Source organism: Chlamydotis macqueenii, chromosome W, assembly GCF_036417535.1.
Source record: "Chlamydotis macqueenii isolate bChlMac1 chromosome W, bChlMac1.mat, whole genome shotgun sequence".
Classification (NCBI taxonomy): domain Eukaryota; kingdom Metazoa; phylum Chordata; class Aves; order Otidiformes; family Otididae; genus Chlamydotis; species Chlamydotis macqueenii.
The window spans coordinates 52,836,709-52,856,469 of record NC_141592.1 but is presented as its reverse complement, the minus strand read 5'-3'; the positions used below and the strand labels follow the sequence as shown (position 1 = coordinate 52,856,469).

Below are 19,761 nucleotides of genomic sequence, written 5' to 3'. Positions count from 1 at the left end.
AAGAGTTTCTCCCAGTCTTTCCTATAAGCCCCCTTGAGGTACTGGAAGGCCGCTATAAGGTCTCCCTGGAGCCTCCTCTTCTCCTCATCCATCCCCAGGTGGAGCTCCATGCACTCCAGCTGGCTGTTGACATTGAGGGCAACACCCTCTCCTCATCTCCCCTGCCTGTCCTTCCTAAAGAGCCTGTATCCTTCCCTTGCAATACTCCAGTCATAGGAGCCATCCCACCATGTCTCCATTATACCAATAAGATCATAGCCCTGCAGGCATGGGTGCACATGCCTCTAACTCCCCTTGTTTATTCCACATGCTCCATGTATTTGTACAGAGGCATTTAAGTCGGGCCTCCAGTGAAGCCGACTTGCTGGCTGGAGCGGCTGGAATTCCTTTGTGCTGCTCTTCAGGTGCTCTCCTGCTGACCTGTGATCCTTCTCCAGGCTCTGGGCATCTATTGGTGGCACTGTCATCAAACTGGTAAGAGTGGGATGGACTGAGGTTCCCTTCCCCCAGCAGCTTTAGTTGAAAGCTCTCTTCATCAGTTTGGCAAAGCCTATGGCCGATGACGCTATTCCCCTTTGTTGGAGATTAAAATAAATGTACTTATAGAATGTTAGAAGTAATTGTGTGACTGCTTAGGGGTAAGCTAAATTAGAATCAAGTGTGGTTGAACTGTAGCTTGCTTATAGCTTAGCACGAGTAGGCCTTGTTTAAAACTTAGCATAAGTGAATTTTAAATGAACTCTGTTCCTTAGCATGGATGACTATGCAGAGGAGGTAACAAAGGAGTATGGGACATCCTAATCTACAAGATAAGGGAAACCAAACCCATGACTCAAGGAAAAAGATCACCTTCAAAATAGGTAGCAGAGAACTGACAAAGACCTTGATAACTGAGGGGCCTTGGAGGCTGACTCAAGCCAGGAGACAAGGAAATTAGTGACCACCTGCAAACTTTGAAGATAAAGGAGATGGCCTGACTAGAGATAAGGAGAGGACCCAATGAGGAGTGAGATCTCAGCCCTGAAATACCATCAGACTAACTGTTGGTGGACAGCATGTGAAGAGTGCATGGGGGGGTTTGGACTTAGATTGTAAAGGGTATAATTGCCCAGGAGTTTCTGTGTTGGGGGTCCCTCGCGGGAGGGGCCCAGCTTGAGCTGAAATAAACCAACTCTGTAACAGAAGCTAGAATCTGAACTCTTCACAGTTGGGGCTAAGTCTGGATCCAGCCACATCTAGGCTCCTTCCTGGGAAGGAGTTCAGAAAGCAAGGAGGTCCAGTCTGAATCCTGTGACTCGGTGAAAGGGTCGTCTTGGACTCTCCTTTAACATCCTTCTCTGAAAGACGGACCCCATCAGCCCCTAGTAGACCAGGTTTCTCAAAGCGAGTCCCATTGTCTAAGTGTTATATGACATAAAATGCTTAATCACTATAATTTTAGAATAATATGATTTTTGAAAATTAAATATCAACATGAAGTGATTCTTGCTAACTGTAAAACTGTAGTCACATAGGTTAAATTTTATATGAAATCTATTTATCCTTAGAGGGAAGAAGGAGTTTTAGAATTGTTAAGAAAATAGAACATCTCGTTTGTTAGAAGTTAGCCTAGCATGTCTGGGGTAATTAAGAAAGGTGGTAGAACAAAGGTAGGCCTCGAAAACCAGATGTGAAAATAGGCCCTGAGCCAACACTTCGGAGCCAGGAAATCAAGGAGCAACACGACCTGCTCTCAAGACTGTATATGGAGATTTTAAGGAGGGGACCCAGACCCCAGAAAACCCTTGACTCAAAAGACTGAGCATGCACAAGTGGGTGGGGAATATTATAATGATTTCTAGGAAAACTGATGATTATGTATTAGTATTCTGGGAATTATTAATGATTATGTATGAAATCACTAAATATATTCTGTTTGGATTTTCAGACCAGCATGCACGCTAGGTGGAAGGATCCCCCATGCATCTGGTGCCGCAATAAAGAATGCCTGTTTCTTAATGCTGATACAGGGAATTAACGGTCTGCTAAATATTGCTTGATTCAGGAGACTAACTGTCTGCTAGAGAATGCCTAACAATCCTGTTTGCCTTGAAACTCACTTAAGCTTATCAGGGACTGGTATGTGTCAAGAAACTGGTATTTGTCAAGGACTAATATGTCTAGCAAAGGACGGAATGTTAGTTCCACCGCAAATTCGGAATGTTAGTTCCACCACAAATTTGGTCAGAAGTCGGGAAACTGCTGAAATCACCAAGTGAAAGGAGAGCATGGGTGAATGACTGAAGTTCATCTAGAGGAAGATAAGACCCCTGAAGAAGTGAACAACCACCAGAGACAGATCTGAAATGCTAACGCAAGTAGGTTTTTTTAATAACCCTGCCTCACTTATGCATATGTATGTCTGTATTGTGCAATCCTATGAATATGTATACCTGCACCATATAAATTTTTGGTAAAATGTGCTGTCGGTGTGCGTGCTTTTGGAGGAGTGATCCCTCACACACCCGGCGTGAATAAACATGCCTGCTTTATAACTCTTTCCGAGTTGTAGAGTTTGATCCGCGCGTCAATTTGGCAACCCAGGTGGGACCCTCTCTGCTCGACCGCAGGACCGGCTGAGAGGGGGACGTCTTTGGCGCGCCCTGAGCCTTCCTCGGAAGAACTCCCTCCCTTGCCCGATCACTGCGGGAGTAGACAAGGACCATCATCAGCGGACCAGGTATGTCAGAGAAGGGGTACCTGTAAGTCGTGAGGAGACGTCCTACGCGAGGGAAAGGAGCTGTTGCTCACCCCCGTGTAGTCCGGACCGGGGGGGACTTTGCGGGAATCCCTGAGGGCAGTACGTGGGTCCCTGTGGTGAATTGGGTGCTTCTCACTGGAGTGTGGGAGCCCTGTGTGGGATAGCTATCGTTCATCTGTTGTAACCCATGGGAATTGGAATTTATATCATTGCAGCTGTAATTGATTTATGATAGTCGTTATAGGCTGTCTACTTAAGAAGATTTGTGTGTCCGGTACCGCGGGTTATGGGATGAGTGTTTTATTGTGTTGTTAACGTTTTATGTTGCTGTCTGAAGTAAGCTGGGTGAGTGTTTGGGTGAGTGAGAGACAGTCTGACTGCGGAGCGAGTGTGGAGTCCTGATCCGCAGTTCCGTGTTCTCTGTGAGGAGAGCGGCCGGAGACAGAGGAAGCGTATGATAGACTTTGAGACTGTGTTAGTCGAACCGATTGTTAACCCCTTATTGTCCTGTACATGTGCATAAGGATTTTTCATGCAACCCAATGTATATTTTTGAATGCTTTGGTTGTAAACAGAATGCTGAGGTACGGTTTGGGGACGATTTTTTGATTTTTGGTGTGGTGAATGTCAAGGGAACTGGTCTGACTGGGATAGGATTGAGCGTTCAGGCCAGCTTAAGCAGGTACTCGGTGGGAACTTAAAAGGTGTAAGGAATCAGTAAGAATGCCACTGGTATATGGGAGGAAGTGTAGAGCAGAGTAGTGCCGGGTTTATTTGGTGTGGAGCATGGACGAGTGCCTGCCCACTGTTGCTTGTTTGTTCGCACTAAGTGTTTGAAGTGTCATAAGTACGTTATTTCTTTTAACGGGAGACAGGAATTTCGTCTCGACAATTGTCTTGAATTGAGGTGTATTAGCTGTGGGGCGAGTACGCCCTTGCATCTTTGGCCTTGGATAAGGTATTATTGTTGTCAATTTAATCAGGTTGTATTCTTTGGCTGAAGAATAAGCAGAGTGTCTGTTACGGGAGGCAAACAAAGCGGCGGAGCAGTGAAAAGGAGCCCTCTGGGCTGCATTTTAGCTCACTGGAAGGAGATAGGAGAGCCGCAGGGGGAAGTGTAAACAAAAAGACTTTATTAAAGTATTGCAATTAATGGTGGCCTTTGTATAAATTAGATGATGAGGAGAAATGGTCCTTTAACGGAATAATATACCTTGTTGCAATTGATGTCGTTTTTGAGGAAAGAAGGGAAATGGGATGAGGTCTCGTATGCGGACACGTTTTTTTCACCCTCTGAAATCATCCCGAACATCAAACGGACTGTGGATTAGCACCCCCACAGGACCCAATATTGATGGCTTCAGAGAAGAAAAGGAAAGAGGTGTTGCTCGGCATGCAGCACAGGGCAGAGATGTACAAAGTTGGGGAAAATAAGGGGTCCCGGGATGGGAGACCTGCCGGAGCATTATAAACCACCGGTAGGAGCACAACAAGGAGGAAATGAAGGTTCCGATTCGGAAGCCCCTCCAGATAGTCCAGTATCCTCTCGCACCCGAAGTAAGAAAGAACAGATAGTGGTGCAGGCACCCCTCAGGGAGGGGGTGGGGCCAGAGGGAGGCGACACACTCCTCTGGACCCAGGGTCGGAAATAGGAGTACAGCAGTTAGTGTCTCTATTTATAGGACAGTCAGCAAGTAATATTCGAAGGAAGCTGCAGAAATTAAGACTGACAGAGAGCAGAAATTTGGAGACTCTGTTAGATGAAGCTTGAAGAGTGTTTAGCAATAGAGAAGAGGAGGATCGGAGGAAGGATAAATAGATGCTGGTAGCAGCATTACAAGAGAGTAAGGGATCTAGATGTGTGGGAGACCTTTGGAAAGGGACCAGTGTGCATGGTGTAAACAAAGGGGACATTGGAAAAGTGAATGTCCAAAGAGAAAAGGGAATGAAAGAATACAGGCCCACATCAAAGAAGATTGACGGGGACCTGGGGAATCCACCCTAGCAGATCCACTGGTTATATTGAAGCTAGGGAAACAACAACAGAATATAGAATTTCTAGTTGATACCGGGTGTCCTGGTTTTGTCAGGGATAGAGTTAATTTTCCTCTCAGTAGCTGGTGTGTTTTGGATTTGGTGTGTGAAGAATGTTGATAAACACCCTGATGATACCAGTTGTTGTGAAGGAGACCAAGGACACTGTCCTGCTTTCCAAGTCTCGCTAATGTGCAGATGCAGGAAGCTGGGAGAGAGAGAGACAGAATAATTGACCCAAACTGGCCAAAGAGAGTATTCCATGCCATAAACATCATGCTCAGTATATAAGTGGGGACTGGCCAAGGCCTTCCTGGCATCCATCTTTCTCCCTCATTTGCTGGCATCATTCCCTCTACCTTGCTGGCTCCCTTTTGCTCCTTTGCTTGCTGCTCAGTTTTGTTTCCGTGATCACTGCTCAGGACGGGCTGTATCGATCATTGGGACATTGGGTGGTGAGAAAACATACATTGCTCATTTTGTATATTTTAATATCCTTATATTCTGTTATTATTGTAGTTTTCCCTTGTTATTTTAGTAAATTATCTTCTTGTCTTCATATCAACCCCCTTCCTTCCCAGTTCTCTCCCCCATCCCGCTGGGGAGGGGGAGGGTGAGCGAGAAACTGTGTGGTAATTCAGGCTAAACCATCACACCGGGTTTTAAACCAAGTTTTAACATGAATGGCTATGGATGATGACTTTGTAATGGTAAGGGGAGCTACTGGCCAAAGTGAGAAGGCGTACTTTTTGAAACCTCTTAAATTTAAATTGGGAAAACAATTGGGAATACACAAATTTTTATATATGCCTAACTCGCCAGAACCCCTATTAGAGCGAGACCTATTGGAACAACTAAAGGCAGAAATAAAATTTGAAAAAGGAAAAGTGGAACTCCGAGTGGGAAATGACCAGCCAATTGAACTTTTGAGTTTGGCCCTCATAGATACGGATACTCCTGTTAACTCAGGAATACCTGAGGAAGTCCAGAACCAAGTATATCCAGGGGTGTGGGCCTCAGAAATACCAGGAAAAGCAAAAAACGTTTCCCCAGTAGTAGTCAGACTCAAACCAGGGGCGCGGCCTGTAAGAATCAGGCAATACCCCCTCAGAACAGGGGATAGGGAAAGAATTCAACCAATAATCAACTGGTTTATCAAACATAGGCTGTTAACAGAGTGTGAGTCGGAGCATAACACTCCCATTCTACCAGTCAAAAGGTCAGATGGTAGTTACCGAATAGTACAAGATCTCAGAGCTATTAATAAAATCATTGAAGATCTGTATCCTGTCGTAGCAAACCCATACACATTATTAACTAAATTGGCACTTGAATTGGCCTGGTTTACCGTATTGGACCTGAAAGATGCCTTCTTTTGCCTACCCTTGAGCCCAGAGAGCCAGTTGCTGTTTGCATTTGAATGGGAAAACCCTGATTCTGGAAGAAGGACACAACTGACATGGACTGTGTTACCACAGGGGTTTAAGAATAGCCCCACTCTTTTTGGAAACCAATTAGCTAAAGACTTGGAACAGTGGGAGTGACCACATGGAAATTGAATAATATTACAATATGTAGATGATCTGTTGATAGCCACTGAAACGAAAGAACTGTGTATAATATGGACAGTCCGTCTGCTAAATTTCCTTGGACTTAATGGCTATCTAGTCTCTCCACAGAAAGCACAAGTGGCTCAGCAGCAGGTGACCTACCTCGGATACGAGATAACTGCTGGCCAAAGGACCCTAGGAACAGCAAGAAAGGAGGCCATCTGTGAGACTCCTCGACCACAGACAGCTCGCCTATGGATATATAACTATGGACTCTTGGTAAGGCCACTCTATGAACTGTTGACATCTAATCCAAAGGACCTCACCTGGAATGGAGAGGCAGAAAAAGCATTCCAGCAACTGAAAAGGAAGCTAATGGATGCCCCTGCCTTGGGGTTACCAGATACTACTAAGCCATTCTGGCTGTTCTCCCACGAGAAACAGGGAATAGCCCTGGGAATCCTAGCCCAAAACTTGGGGCCATATAGAAGGGCAGTGGCGTACTTCTCCAAACAACTTGATGAAGTAAGTAAAGGTTGGCCTAGCTGCCTAAGGGCGATAGCAGCATTGGTGCTAAATATCCAAGAAGCACATAAATTGGCATTAGGCCAAAAGATGACAGTGTTGATATCTCATACTGTATCCACAGTATTAGAGATAAAAGGAGGGCACTGGCTCTCACCACAAAGGTTCCTTAAATACCAGGCCGTTCACTCTTTAACACATTGGTGTTAAGGAGTTTGATTCCCGATTTCGGTGCATAAGTAGACAAACCCTTGGCTGTGGTACCAGTCCTGTAACCATTTGTTGATTTGCCAGATTCGACTGGCCCTTTCAAACACCTTCCCTTTGACCGGGAGGACTGATGAAAAAACTACCTGTGCTCCAGAGTCCTTTACCGCCACTCCCAGGGCTCTGTAATCCTTCCTGATAGTCTTCACACTGCTCCTGGCTGCATCACTGGTGCCAACGTGAAACAACAGCAGCAGATAATAGTCAGTGGACTGTACAAGGCTTGGTAGTCTCTTGGTGTGACATCCCTGATACGAGCCCCCAGTAAGCAGCACACCTGTCTAGAGAGTGCGTCAGGTCGGCAAATGGGTGCCTCCATACCTCTCAGAAGAGAGTCACCCACTACTCTCACCTGTCACCTTTTCTTGGTTGTGCTGGTTGTTATACAGGGAGCAGGTCGGGCTGCCTTACTCAGCTCCAGCATCTCTCCTGATGTGATGGGTCTTTCCTCCTCAGTCTGCAGAGCATTGGAGCTCTGTTCGGCAAGGGCACCTCAGGCTTTGGGGGAAGTCTCTTCCTCCTGCTGGTCCTTGCCTTTGCAAGCTTCCATTCTTCTGCATTATTGTCCCCTCTCCCTTCTGTGTGTGCCAGCGGGGGAGTTTTTGGTTGTTTGGCCGTGAGCTGTGGACTGTGCTTGGAACCAGCTATTTAAGTCCTTCTCAGCCTCCCTGATGCTACACAGCCTTCTCATTGCCTCCTGCAGCTCAGCCACCTGCTGCAGGAGGTCCTCCACCTGGGCACACCTTCTGCAGGCAGGACTGCTGCCTGTCCCTGCCCCAGGAGAAAGGTCCAGGCACTTCCTGCAGTCCGAGGTCTGCACTGCAGCCTCTCCCATCAGCAGCTCCCTCTGCATGGATGCATCAGCCACCACTGAGGTAGATGGTGCAGACCCCCCAGCCAGAGCTGCAGCCTTTGCCCTCGGACAAGTGCTCACCATTTTGCCTTGAGGGTCAGGTAGGACCAGTGCAGATGGTCACAGAACAGTGCCTGGTTGCAGGGTTATGTATACTTCAGGTCTCCGTCTCGCCCAGGGGAACTGTCCCTCTTTCGAAGAGGAGGCACGCTCCCTGCGCGCCCTTCTGCGCAAACTAAACTGCCCTGCCCTGCCGCACCCTGTTCGCCCGCCCTAGTCGCTGGCGCTCCCTAAGGGCTTCCTTTTTACGTGTGTAGGGGGCTTGGCCGCCGTTTCTTCTGGCCCCGTCCAGGCCTCGTCAGCTGCTGTCGCGTGAGCTGTGGGCTCCTGGTGCCTCTCTCGGCTCCCCCTGAGGTTCCCCGGTTCAGGAAATGCCCCTGTGCACCACGCTAGGGCGCTCCACTGCAGATCGTGCTGGCACCGGAGCTGTTGCCTAAGCATCTGAATATGTTTAACAGTATTATTCTCTTACAAAAAAAATTAGAAGTCTTGAACAATTCCAATTCCATCTCTGCTCATTCTGACTTATTTGCATGACATATCTGACATCCTAGTGTTCCCCAACCTTTGATCAAGAGCTCTCAAACTCTATTTAAACTGATTCAGACTATGTTTTAACAAAATAAATCTAGTATTTCTAGGTTTGCTCTAAGTTTATTAAATATTTAAGTTACTCTCCATGGTCTCAGTACATAATGTGTTTTATTGAGTGTTCTATTTACAATAATTTCTAATAGGTGAGATATACTCATCTTAACTCATCATTTATATCATTAAATTAAGTCCTAGTTTTCTTAAAGAAGAGAGTACAGTATTCCTAGTGCAATGAATTATAAATCAGTCTGAAGCAGAACTACACTTCTCTCATGTTTCAAAAAAAGTTTAAAAATGTTTTCAACTGTCAGAGAACTGTTCAATTAAAGGCTGCTTTAAATTTTATAATTCTAAGTGTTGCAAGAGTCCCTTTTCTTCCAACAACTCATCAGTGAAAGGCTGACATCCAATCCTATCAGTCATTTAAATAAAATGTGTGCAAAAATAATTTAATTGGAATATTCTAAGAAGCAATTAACTTTACTAAGATCTCAAACATTTAAATAATGCCTCCTGTTAAAGGGACACCTGCACTAACCAGTGTTCAAGGGCCCACATTCAGCTGATTAAACTATAAAATAAAATCCCCCTAAAATCTTATTCAAAGAGATTTCCACATTTTTTTTTTTGAAAATAAAGATTATACTGCAAATCTGAAAGCCAATCCTTTTTTTTTTTAATTACATAATTTAATTCTTTGCTATGTGGAAGCCACAACATGGAAAAAGGTCCCTTTAACGAGGAAGGAGATCGGTATCACTTAATCAGGATGTGGGAATGGAATCTGTACCTATGGGTAAATGGCAATGTGTTCTGGGTTGGTTCAGCCCTTGGTTCTGAGTTCTGCGTCACTTCCGGCATCACTCTCTCGTCATCTGTCCCATTAACACTTTCCGGCATTAAAGGAGACTGAATATCCCCTCCAGCTGATTCCTTAAGTAAAACAAACAAATTGCACATTAGAATTACCAAGTGACCTGCTCAGGAAGGCTATGTGTATATAAGCACTAACATTACTTCTTAAATGAGATATGAACTTTAGGCAGTATTAATGTGAGGCTTAACAGATTTCCAGTATCTCTCATGGTCATATTTCATCATGTCAATTTAATTTAGAAGTGTATTACCATAGGATTCACACTATTTTGCACAAAACACAACTGACCAATGATTTATTTGCAAGAATCCAGCCTCCTGCTTATTACAGACCTCTCTCTTACCTGATATTATATTCAGCCCTCAGCCACCTACACAACAGGTGACTATTGATACCCAGGATTCTTATCTCTTACTTTGTATTCTAATACAGTGAAACAAACAATTCTGATATTTGTTTCAAAATCTAGCTTTCATTTTGTATATTAACTAAAGTGAGCAGTGGAAGGGTCATTTGTGGTGCATTCATGGTTTCACCTATGAGCCATCTGTAAAGAAAACTTGTTCAGCACAGTCCTTGCAAAACTTTCATAGACACATTAGTCTGGCCTGGCTCTTGCTAGTCATGGTATTATCTGGAAGGAGAATACTCCAGTTATACCTTATACCCAGGCAGTTACTGCTACGCAACCGGACACCTGAAAAACTTATTGGTTGTCTTCCTAGCAGAATGCACTGGTGCAATTTTAATCAGCCTTCATCACGCCAACACGTATGTTTATGCTTTGGCCAACAAACACTATTTTCCAATTTCTAGTCACTGAAAAGTACTGCCTTTTTAAAAAACAAAGTACACTGTGTAGCCCACATCCTAAGTTAGAACATTATAGGCTTTTCAGTGCCTGTATGTGGTTTAATTTTAATATTTTCTTTCCTATTATATACTTTTTCAAGTAATGATTTTTGCAGGAGATAAGCAAGTCATATAAGCTAAGTAGCTCATCTCAATTCTAAAGTGTCTTAGTAGGCTTTTAGTAATCAAGTGGTAACATTTAACTCTAAGATAGAAGAGTTTCATGAATAGAGTTCAATGGATGCTATGGAAGGGTGGCTGTACAGCAGAGGAATGGTTGAATTACAGTATTTCCAAAAGCTAAGCACCTCCTATGGCCACACAGCCTTTTACCATCTGCATGGGGAAGAGATAAAACTGCTGTTTAATGTTATTAAACTGAAGCACAAACACAGTCTCTGGAAGGCCAGCAGTTCCTCTTCCCAGCTCTTTGATACTGTGTAGAAAGTTGAAGAACAACAATCTCAGAATAAATTGCAAAGTATCTGAAGATGGTCATGATCTTACAAGATCAGGGTCAAGCCAATATTGAATCTGATCCTATATCTATAAGAAATATTGCCCTTGACTTTGAGACTTGACCAGATGGAAAAACTTAGTTATTTTAAAGAAAGTAAGATCTGTCCATCATCATCACCTTCCACAAAGCACTGATGTCACTTAACCAAAAATATTGTCATTCAACGTTTTCATTACACTTTATATTAAGCATTTGCAGCATAACAATTTACAAAATTTTGCTTTTATTCTACTGTATTTCTCACATATTGAGACACATATTGCACTATACAACTTGAATTAGTAGGTGATACGAAGTTATATTAAAACATTTTAATAATAACTTCAAGTTCTATTATATTTATCATTCATCAAGTTATACAATGCACATGCACAAGTGTCTCCATTCTGCATCTTCTTATTAAATTCCTACTGATTAAAAAGAAGAAAATAATTAGCTTACACTGATTTATTACACAAATATAAACTGTTACTTATAATATAAATGTAAATTATTTATTTTATGAATGGAAATTGTTACCTACCTCAGGAAGAATCCTCTTATTTTATACTATTATCTTAAGTGTTAATACTTTAGAAGTCAAAATTAAATCTTGATTTTTACAGAACAATTTTACTGAACTGAAATGGAATTGAAATTAAGTGTCAAAGAAGAGCAGAGTTGGCAAAATAATCAGGCACATTAATTATTTTATACAAATTATGTGGTTTTGTATATTATTATCCTCTGATTTGATAAACAGTTTCCACTGCCATTAAATGAATGGCATTATGAATCCAAGAATTTCTTTTATTTCCTCCTCTTCCCAACCTACACTAGATGTTCTAAAAACATATACCACATCCCACAAAATCTGACTTGCTTGTATCTTTAGGCTAAAATTCCTACAACACTATTATTAGATACATAAAACCAGAGCTTTATTAAAATATTTTAAGTATGAATGCATAAAAATTATTTAATCAGAAGAAAAAAAATGTACAAGCTCTATCTAGGCTTATTTTTCAGTAAAGTACTTTCATAGACATCTAATTTGAATGAAATTCAAGTGACAAAAATTAATGCAGACAAACATCACAGTCTATGTAATATCTAAAGGTTCACTCTCTGCAAATTCATGAGTCTGATCTGTATGTACAAGAGAAGCATTAGATTCTAGTATGTATTTCTTCCACCAATACAGGTTATTCAGTGCTTTCACACACTCACAACTATCCCTGCCTGGTAAATAATTATGAAGCTGACTATGAATAAAGCACCAAATATAACAGAAAAAACCCCACCTACACAGAACAAAATTAAGTTTACAAATAATATATTCACATTTTATATTATTTAGAGAGAATAAAAGCATTCTGGAAACATTTTTGTGAGACGTTCATAAGTAATGAAGTTTTTATTCAGTATCATTATAGCTTCACACATCCACTTCAAAATTTTACAGAGTTGGTCAGCTGAAAGAGATTTTTTTCACCCCTCCCTCCTAGCTGGAAGAACAGGTTAACTAAGATCCAACTGTGTAGACCCTAAATGGAAAAAAAAAACCCACAGTGCTTAAATTGAAAGCCTTCCTGTAAACCAATGACATATTTTAAGGCCTGATATTTCCCACTCACAACAGCTACAAATAGATATTTCATACATTTGAGAAGAAAGGATTAATGGCTCTCTTGTGGTATAAAACCATTATTATATAATATATAGGTTTTTGGAGGATATTGAACTTTAAGTCACTCACCAGTCCTGGACTTACACATGGACTGAGGATTATAATTTTTCAACGTGACAAGTAAATGTGAGAGTCTGCTATTTAAGAGTTTTTCAGAGATCTGCGCTGTCTAAAGGAGCCCTGGCCCTGCTAATAAGTATCCAGGACTGGTGATGCCAAGCAGTATAAAAATGACAGTTGCCTACAATATACAAATTAAGTTTAATAGAGGGGAATTCATCAAAAGATGCCTTAAATTTCAAAATGTTATAAACAAAATGCATGCACTCACAGACGAGTCTCTGAAGTAAAACAAGCAGACTTCATAGCACAGATCAAGCCACCTTTTAATCGTGACTAAATATGGAATAGAAGAAAAGAAGGAATAGGTGATTCTAAAACCATGAACAAACCAAACCAATTCCAGATTTTTTTAAATTAAGTATTATACTGTTTTCTCATTAAGTATTCCATACACTTCCCCGGCATCACTGTTCTTCATAGAGCTCTGTTCAGTACCGACTGAAAATGGCATAAGGCTGCCCGCTACTGATTCAGATACCATAATATCTGAAACATTTGTTTCAGTATAGAAATTCACACAATATCCCAGAAAGTCACTTTTTTCCACAAGGTTTGGAAGTAAATTGTGTACTTCTACAAAGAAAAAGCCAACAGATTATAAAAACATGACGATTTTGACAAAATCAACTAATTCCTTGCACTATAAAAATGTTGTGATACTAAAACTTTTCAGGCAATAGCTATTCCTAATAGTATAGGAGGGTCTCAGAATCACAGAATAAAGAGTTGCATGTTTTTATTTGACTATTTTAATTTACTCGCCACACAATTTCAGAAAGTAACAGAGATCTTAATCTGAAATAATCGGGGTCGCAAGAAATATCTGAAGACAGATTCTTGCTTAGAGGGGAAAAAAAAACCCAAACGAAAAACCAACACCCCACCACTGAGGTTCAGACTCCAGTTGGTTGTGAAACTGATGAGTTGAGGGTGCAAACCCCACAATCTGCACTATTTGGTTCTGTACTTGAACCTAATTAACATTAGTTTAAAAAAGAAAGGAAAAAAAAGGGAGGGAAAAACACAGTTTTCAGCCTATTGATTCATGCCGCTCAGTGAACTCCAGATCAAAGTGTTGCTCTTTCAGTGCATAGGCAAGCCTGTAACTGAAAATAGACCATGGGTGGCTTGTCACTGTAAGATACATGGGTTTATGACATGAGCAAAATAATTCCCTATATTAAAAGATGAGTCTGGGAAATAGGAGGTGGTACAACAGTGGAGCCAATATTTTAGATTTATAAGAGATAAGATAAGAGCCTTGTAACGCCTTATTACCTAAACCTGAGTTAAAGGGACACCAGATGTGCACAGGTGGTCTTAGAAGTACCAAAATAGATAACTTCTTTCTAGTCCACTTCAGACTGAAGCCTCCAGACAGACCAGATATAAATAAAGTGTGTATTATTATATTAATTCATCTTAATACAGATGGGTAAAAAGTTTTCCGACACAGAAATAATGCTTTCCTCTTTATTTGAAGAAAGCACTGTGCACTCAGTGGGACTTACACATAACAAAGCAGCATCTCTCTTGTAATTTGTTGGTCCAGGCCATTGTCCTTCTCTGGACAAGTTAAGTTATTTTTACAGTCAAGGTAAATGGTGATTTTATGTATTACTTGATATTCTGGGAAATTAAAGCAAAGGCTGCTGGTAAATAGGGAGAGAATAGGTAGTATTAAAGAAACAGTAAGAATGCAGAGTTTAAATTTAGCAGCAGGATAGCTTAGGGACAAAGGAACTCCTGCTATTAAGTAATTGTCAATTGGGTTATGTATTGTTTTCTTTCTACTATGTGTTTCACAAAAAACCCCAGAAAGAAACAAGCAAGCAAAAAAACAGTTGTCAAAGAATACATGCCATCAGATGAAATGGCATATCCAAAAAAAACCTCAGCATGGAACTACTACTTCCTGGCCGCTGAGGCACTTTTCTGGTGGAAATATCTAGCCAAATAGTACCAACACTTTGCTAAAACTCGTAACACCTTAGAGAAATAGCCTAACTTGAGTGGACTTATACAAGATTGTTCTTAAGCTTTAACACAGCTAACTTTGGGGAGTACTTGAACTATAAATACATATTCTATTTATGAGATATTTCTGTTGTTATCTCTTGTTTTCTATTTCTCCTTAGATTCATGTCAAGTTTCTGCAGGACATTCCGAATTGAAACTCACACATATTGGTAATATTTGCAGGGTTACATAAAACAATGCTGAACAGAAAATATCTTGTGCAGAGTTTTGTTACACTAGTTGTGGAGATATTTTAATAAAGAGTCAACCTGTAGGGACATATTGACTGCAGAAAAAAGCACATATACTTTTATCTTTTTAATCTTCTAGAATCGTGTAGCAGAGAGGGTGGGCAATGTACCATATATGTTAATTTAATTAACTGGTAAATAATAAGGGCATTTTTTTAAAGCAGTATCAAGAGAAATGTAATGCATTTTATCTAAGTTTTACATCTACATTTTCCAGTTTTGATATGCAGTATCTTCCTACTTATTATTAATTGAATGCAGAATAATATCTGCAAGTCCAAAACAGCAGAGGGATTGACACTTATAGCTAACTGAACTACTGTTATAGAGCTCACTACTCACACCTCCCAATGCCTTTCCAGTCAATGCTTCCTAAAAAAGCCAGGTTCCTATGAAGTCTTGACTGGCCACTGAAAATATCTCTCCTTTCTCTTACTCTCTCTCTCTGCATAGGATCACTATGCAAAAAGGAAAGAGCTGCAAAATGATTGAGAAAGGCAACACTGGAATTACATGCCTTGTAGTTACTTTTTGGCAGATGATCAAAATGACAGGAAATGCTCCTTTAAATGTTTCTAGGGTCCCACCTTCCCTCCCCACTACCAAGCATCCATCTTCCCTCCAGTCATAAATCTCTTCAAATAAGCCCCAGCACTACAGAAGTGCTGCAGTCTGTTGTGAAGTCATTGCTTCTCATCTGCTCCAAACTCCCTTCTTTCTGGTGAACTAATAAGAAGCATTAAGTATGTGAAAACTATTATGCTGATGTGTCAGCACATGCACTAACTGTATCTTTTGGAATAATATGCTAACTTATCAACACAGCTAAAAGCCAAGAGATGAAAAATAAGGCCTGAATATGAAATTATTCTTAAGTGTGCAGTAAATAAATCCCAGCTCTCAATGTGCATTATAGAATTGCTCAAGGTAACATTTCTATAACTGCCTATGGTATAAAAATTTTAGGCTTCAAGTATAAAGGGAAATTTGTACTGGATAATGGACAATATTAATAGCTCATATAGATTAAGAGAAAGCTTTAACCCTGGGCAATTGCTAGACAAAAGCATCTTGTCTCTGAATGAGTAGTTCAAATTTATGTCCCAATCAAATAAGTCACTCCATTCAACAGTGTCAGATTTAACTTCTGAGTGCAGACTATTTATCATTATGTCAAAAGAGAAGCAGAGTAATTGTTTTGCCTATAATATTGAGTAACTAGAGGCATGGCTAAAGCACTTCACTATTTCTAAAGTCCAAGTGCATACTAGATTACAATACTGAAATACCTACTTCCATTATTATGTATTTATTAATAAAAATTGTCAGAAGTTTAGAGACAGTCAAGAAAACTAATTTTAAAAGACTGCCTTATTTTTCTCCTGTTACAGTAGAGCAAGCAGTTTCCCTTTAATAGCAAAATTAAACCTAGCACTTGGGCAAAATGCCTACTAGGAAAACAATGTGAGGTTGATTCCTTGTGTATTCTCGTGGTTTCCACTGACTTCTCTTGGAAGGAGCAATAAACCTATTCGTATAGCATGTTGCAAATTGCCTGCCATCCTTGTTCCATCAAAGATCAGGAACATATTGCAGCGCAAAGCACTCAAGAGATGCACTGATTCAATGAATGAAGATGCACTCCCCAGAAAACAAACCAAACCAAACCAAAAACCCCTCAGCTGCATTAATCCTACTCAACTCAGGAACCCCTGCTGTAGTTTTAAAGCTGCTTCATCCTCCAAGAGAAAGAATTAGTTTTGTCTTCACTATTGCTTAAAATAAAGCAAATAGCTACACACACAGAGCCAGAAACACTGGAGGAGAGGGGCATAAAATCCTCATGCAATTTCTCTTTTCAAAGCAAATGCAAAGTATCCATTTTCAAGTGAATTAATTTTAGGCATGACTAATGTATATATGACTATATTAATTTATCCTCCTGTTAGGTCTATATTAACCCAGTTCATGTTTTGAGATGTCTTTTATAAACTATTCTTTTACAACATGGCTAACTGTGATAAAACTCCAGAATCCACATGTGAATCCGTCATCTTCCTTCAACACATTTCACAAGTGAATACTACAACGGGAGGAAATAAGTAAAAATGGTTTGCTGTTTTAACTTCAATGTTGGTTGTAATGATTTTTCTATAAAGTCCTTTACAGTGCATCGCCTGAAGTTTCATAGATACAATAAGAAAAATAACATAAAAGGTCTTTACTGTAGATTTAATTACATAACTGCTCACCATCTTTACTCATAACATATTTTCTAGGGAAAGCTCAAAGAAAGGGGTGGGAATAAACAAAATGCCAATTTTATATGAAAGCAAGCCCCCTTGACACTTCTGCAATGTATATTAAATGCATTCTTAGACTTCTTGACACTTCTAGCTGACTGTTGAGAGGATTCAAGGAAACCATGAAGTACCCTGTTCATTTTTAATACAACATGTGTGTATAAGATACAGTAAGTAGCACAGACTATGAAGTACTAGGCTTGAATCAGGCAATAAGACTCACTTGAGAGGGTGTACTTGTTAGCTCCATCTTTTCTTGGGATTTTTCCTTTGCTAGTCGTGCAGCTTCTTTGAATTCCTGAAATTTTTCCGCAAACTGAAGGTACATATGTTTAAAAAAAAAGAAAAGAGAAAGAGTAGGAGTGAAGTAGTTATGTTATATGCAGAACAGAATGCTGTACTTAACATTTTACAAAGTCAAATTCTGTCATTAGAATTACTTAAATTTTTCTCCTTATTAGATACTCATTTAAAAGAGTTACACAGTGACATACCTTTCAGACATTATATACTCTGTTTATATGACAGGAAAATCATGATGCAACAAAGTTTAATTTGTTGCTAAAAGTGTTAAAAAGCCACCTCATATATGGTTATTAATAGTGATAAGCTGCCTTGCACAACTGCTTTCAGATTCAGTTTTTACTATCTTCCTGACAACGAACGATCTGGTACTGAGGCCTACTGTGGTCACTATTAGCCTAGAGCCTTCAATGGGCTTCATTCTTTCATGACTGAAACAATACTAATTTATTCCCAAATTTTAACAGTATTTATAATTTCAGTAGCTAATTAAGAAAGTAGCAGTGGAAATAATAAGTCAAGTTCAGTTTTTCTTTGTTCATTGACATAAACCAAGTTAAAGAACAAATTCATTGAACTAAACACACATACATACTGAACAGTAAATTCAAGAATTTCACAATGAACTGCCAGAGGAAGCTTGATTTCTCTGCTACACATATCTCTTCCAGAAAGTACCTAAAGCAGCAATTTAGAAATACATGCACCCTTAAACTTGATAGATTAAATCAATTTATTAAAAATAGGGCCTAGATTCTCCAGTGTCCTGGTTTTGGCAGGGATGGAGTTAACTTTTCCTCTCAGTAACTGGTATGTTTTGGATTTTGTGTGTGAAGAATGTTGATAAAACACCCTGATGATACCAGTTGTTGTGAAGGAGACCAAGGACACTGTCCTGCTTTCCAAGTCTCACTAATTTGCAGATGCAGGAAGCTGGGAGAAAGACAGACAGGATAGTTGACCCAAACTGGCCAAAGAGAGTATTCCATGCCATAAACGTCATGCTCATGGGGGCAGGCGAGGGTGGGTATCTGCCTTCCTGGCATCCATCTTTCCTGCTCGTTTTGCTGGCATCGTTCCCTCTACCTTGCTGGCTCCCTTTTGCTCCTTTGCTTGCTGCTCGGTTTTGTTTCCGTGATCGCTGCTCGGGACGGGCTGTATCGGTCATTGGGACATCGGGTGGTGAGAAAACACATATTGTTCACTTTGTATATTTTTAATATCGTTATATTCTGCTATTATTGTAGTTTTCCCTTTTTATTTTAGTAAATTATCTTTATCTCAACCCATGAGTTCTCCTTCCTTCCCAATTCTCTCCCCCATCCCCTGGGGAGCGGGAGGGGGAGCGAGAAACTGTGTGGTGATTCGGGCTAAACCATCACATCCAGTTACAGAAAAATTTGTCTTCCTAGAATTGTAGAATCATAGAATAGTTCGGGTTGGAAGGGACCTTTAAAGGTCATCTAGTCCAACCTCCTTGCAAGAAGCAGGGACATCTCCAACTAGATCAGGTTGCTCAGAGCCTCATCCAACCTGGCCTTGAATGTTTCCAGGGATGGAGCATCCACCACCTCTCTGGGCAACCTGTTCCAGTGTTCCACCACCCTCAGTGTAAAATTGTTTTCCTAATACCTAATCTAAATCTACCTCCCTCTATTTTAAAACCATTATCCCTCATCCTGTCACAACAGGCCCTACTAAACAGCCTTTCCCCATCTTTCTTGTAGGCCCCCTTGAGGTACTGGAAGATCGCTATCAGGTCTCCCCGGAGCCTCCTCTTCTCCAGGCTGAACAGCCCCAACTCTCTCAGCCTGTCCTCATAAGAGAGGTGCTCCAGCCCTCTGATCATCTTCATGGCCCTCCTCTGGACCTTCTCCAACTGGTCCATGTCCTTCTTATGTTGGGGGCTCCAGAAATGGACACAGTACTCCAGGTGGGGTCTCACCAGGGCAGAGTAGAGGGGCAGAATCACCTCCCTTGACCTGCTGGCCACACTCCTCTTGATGCAGCCCAGGATGCGGTTGGCCTTCTGTGCTGCAAGCACACATTGTCTGCTCATGTTGAGCTTCTCGTCCACCAGTACCCCCAAGTCCTTCTCCTCAGGGCTGCTCTCAATCCATTCTCCACCCAGCCTATATTTGTGCCTGGGATTGCCACGACTCAGGTGCAGGACCTTGCACTTGGCCTGGTTGAACTTCATGAGGTTCTCATGGGCCCAACT

The 19,761-nt window shown here is 41.0% G+C and overlaps 1 protein-coding gene across 1 annotated transcript in view; it reads right to left on the bottom strand.

The window, feature by feature from the left end:
* LOC147596808 (homer protein homolog 1-like) overlaps nt 1-19,761 on the bottom strand; it is a 77,953-nt gene that overhangs the window by 41,076 nt on the left and 17,116 nt on the right. Inside the window, exons 2-3 of the mRNA XM_086769552.1 lie at nt 17,461-17,553; nt 9,414-9,556 (exon numbers count right to left, since the gene is read on the bottom strand). Coding sequence (XP_086625678.1) covers nt 9,414-9,556; nt 17,461-17,553 — 236 coding nt within the window. The remainder of the gene's footprint in view (nt 1-9,413; nt 9,557-17,460; nt 17,554-19,761) is intronic.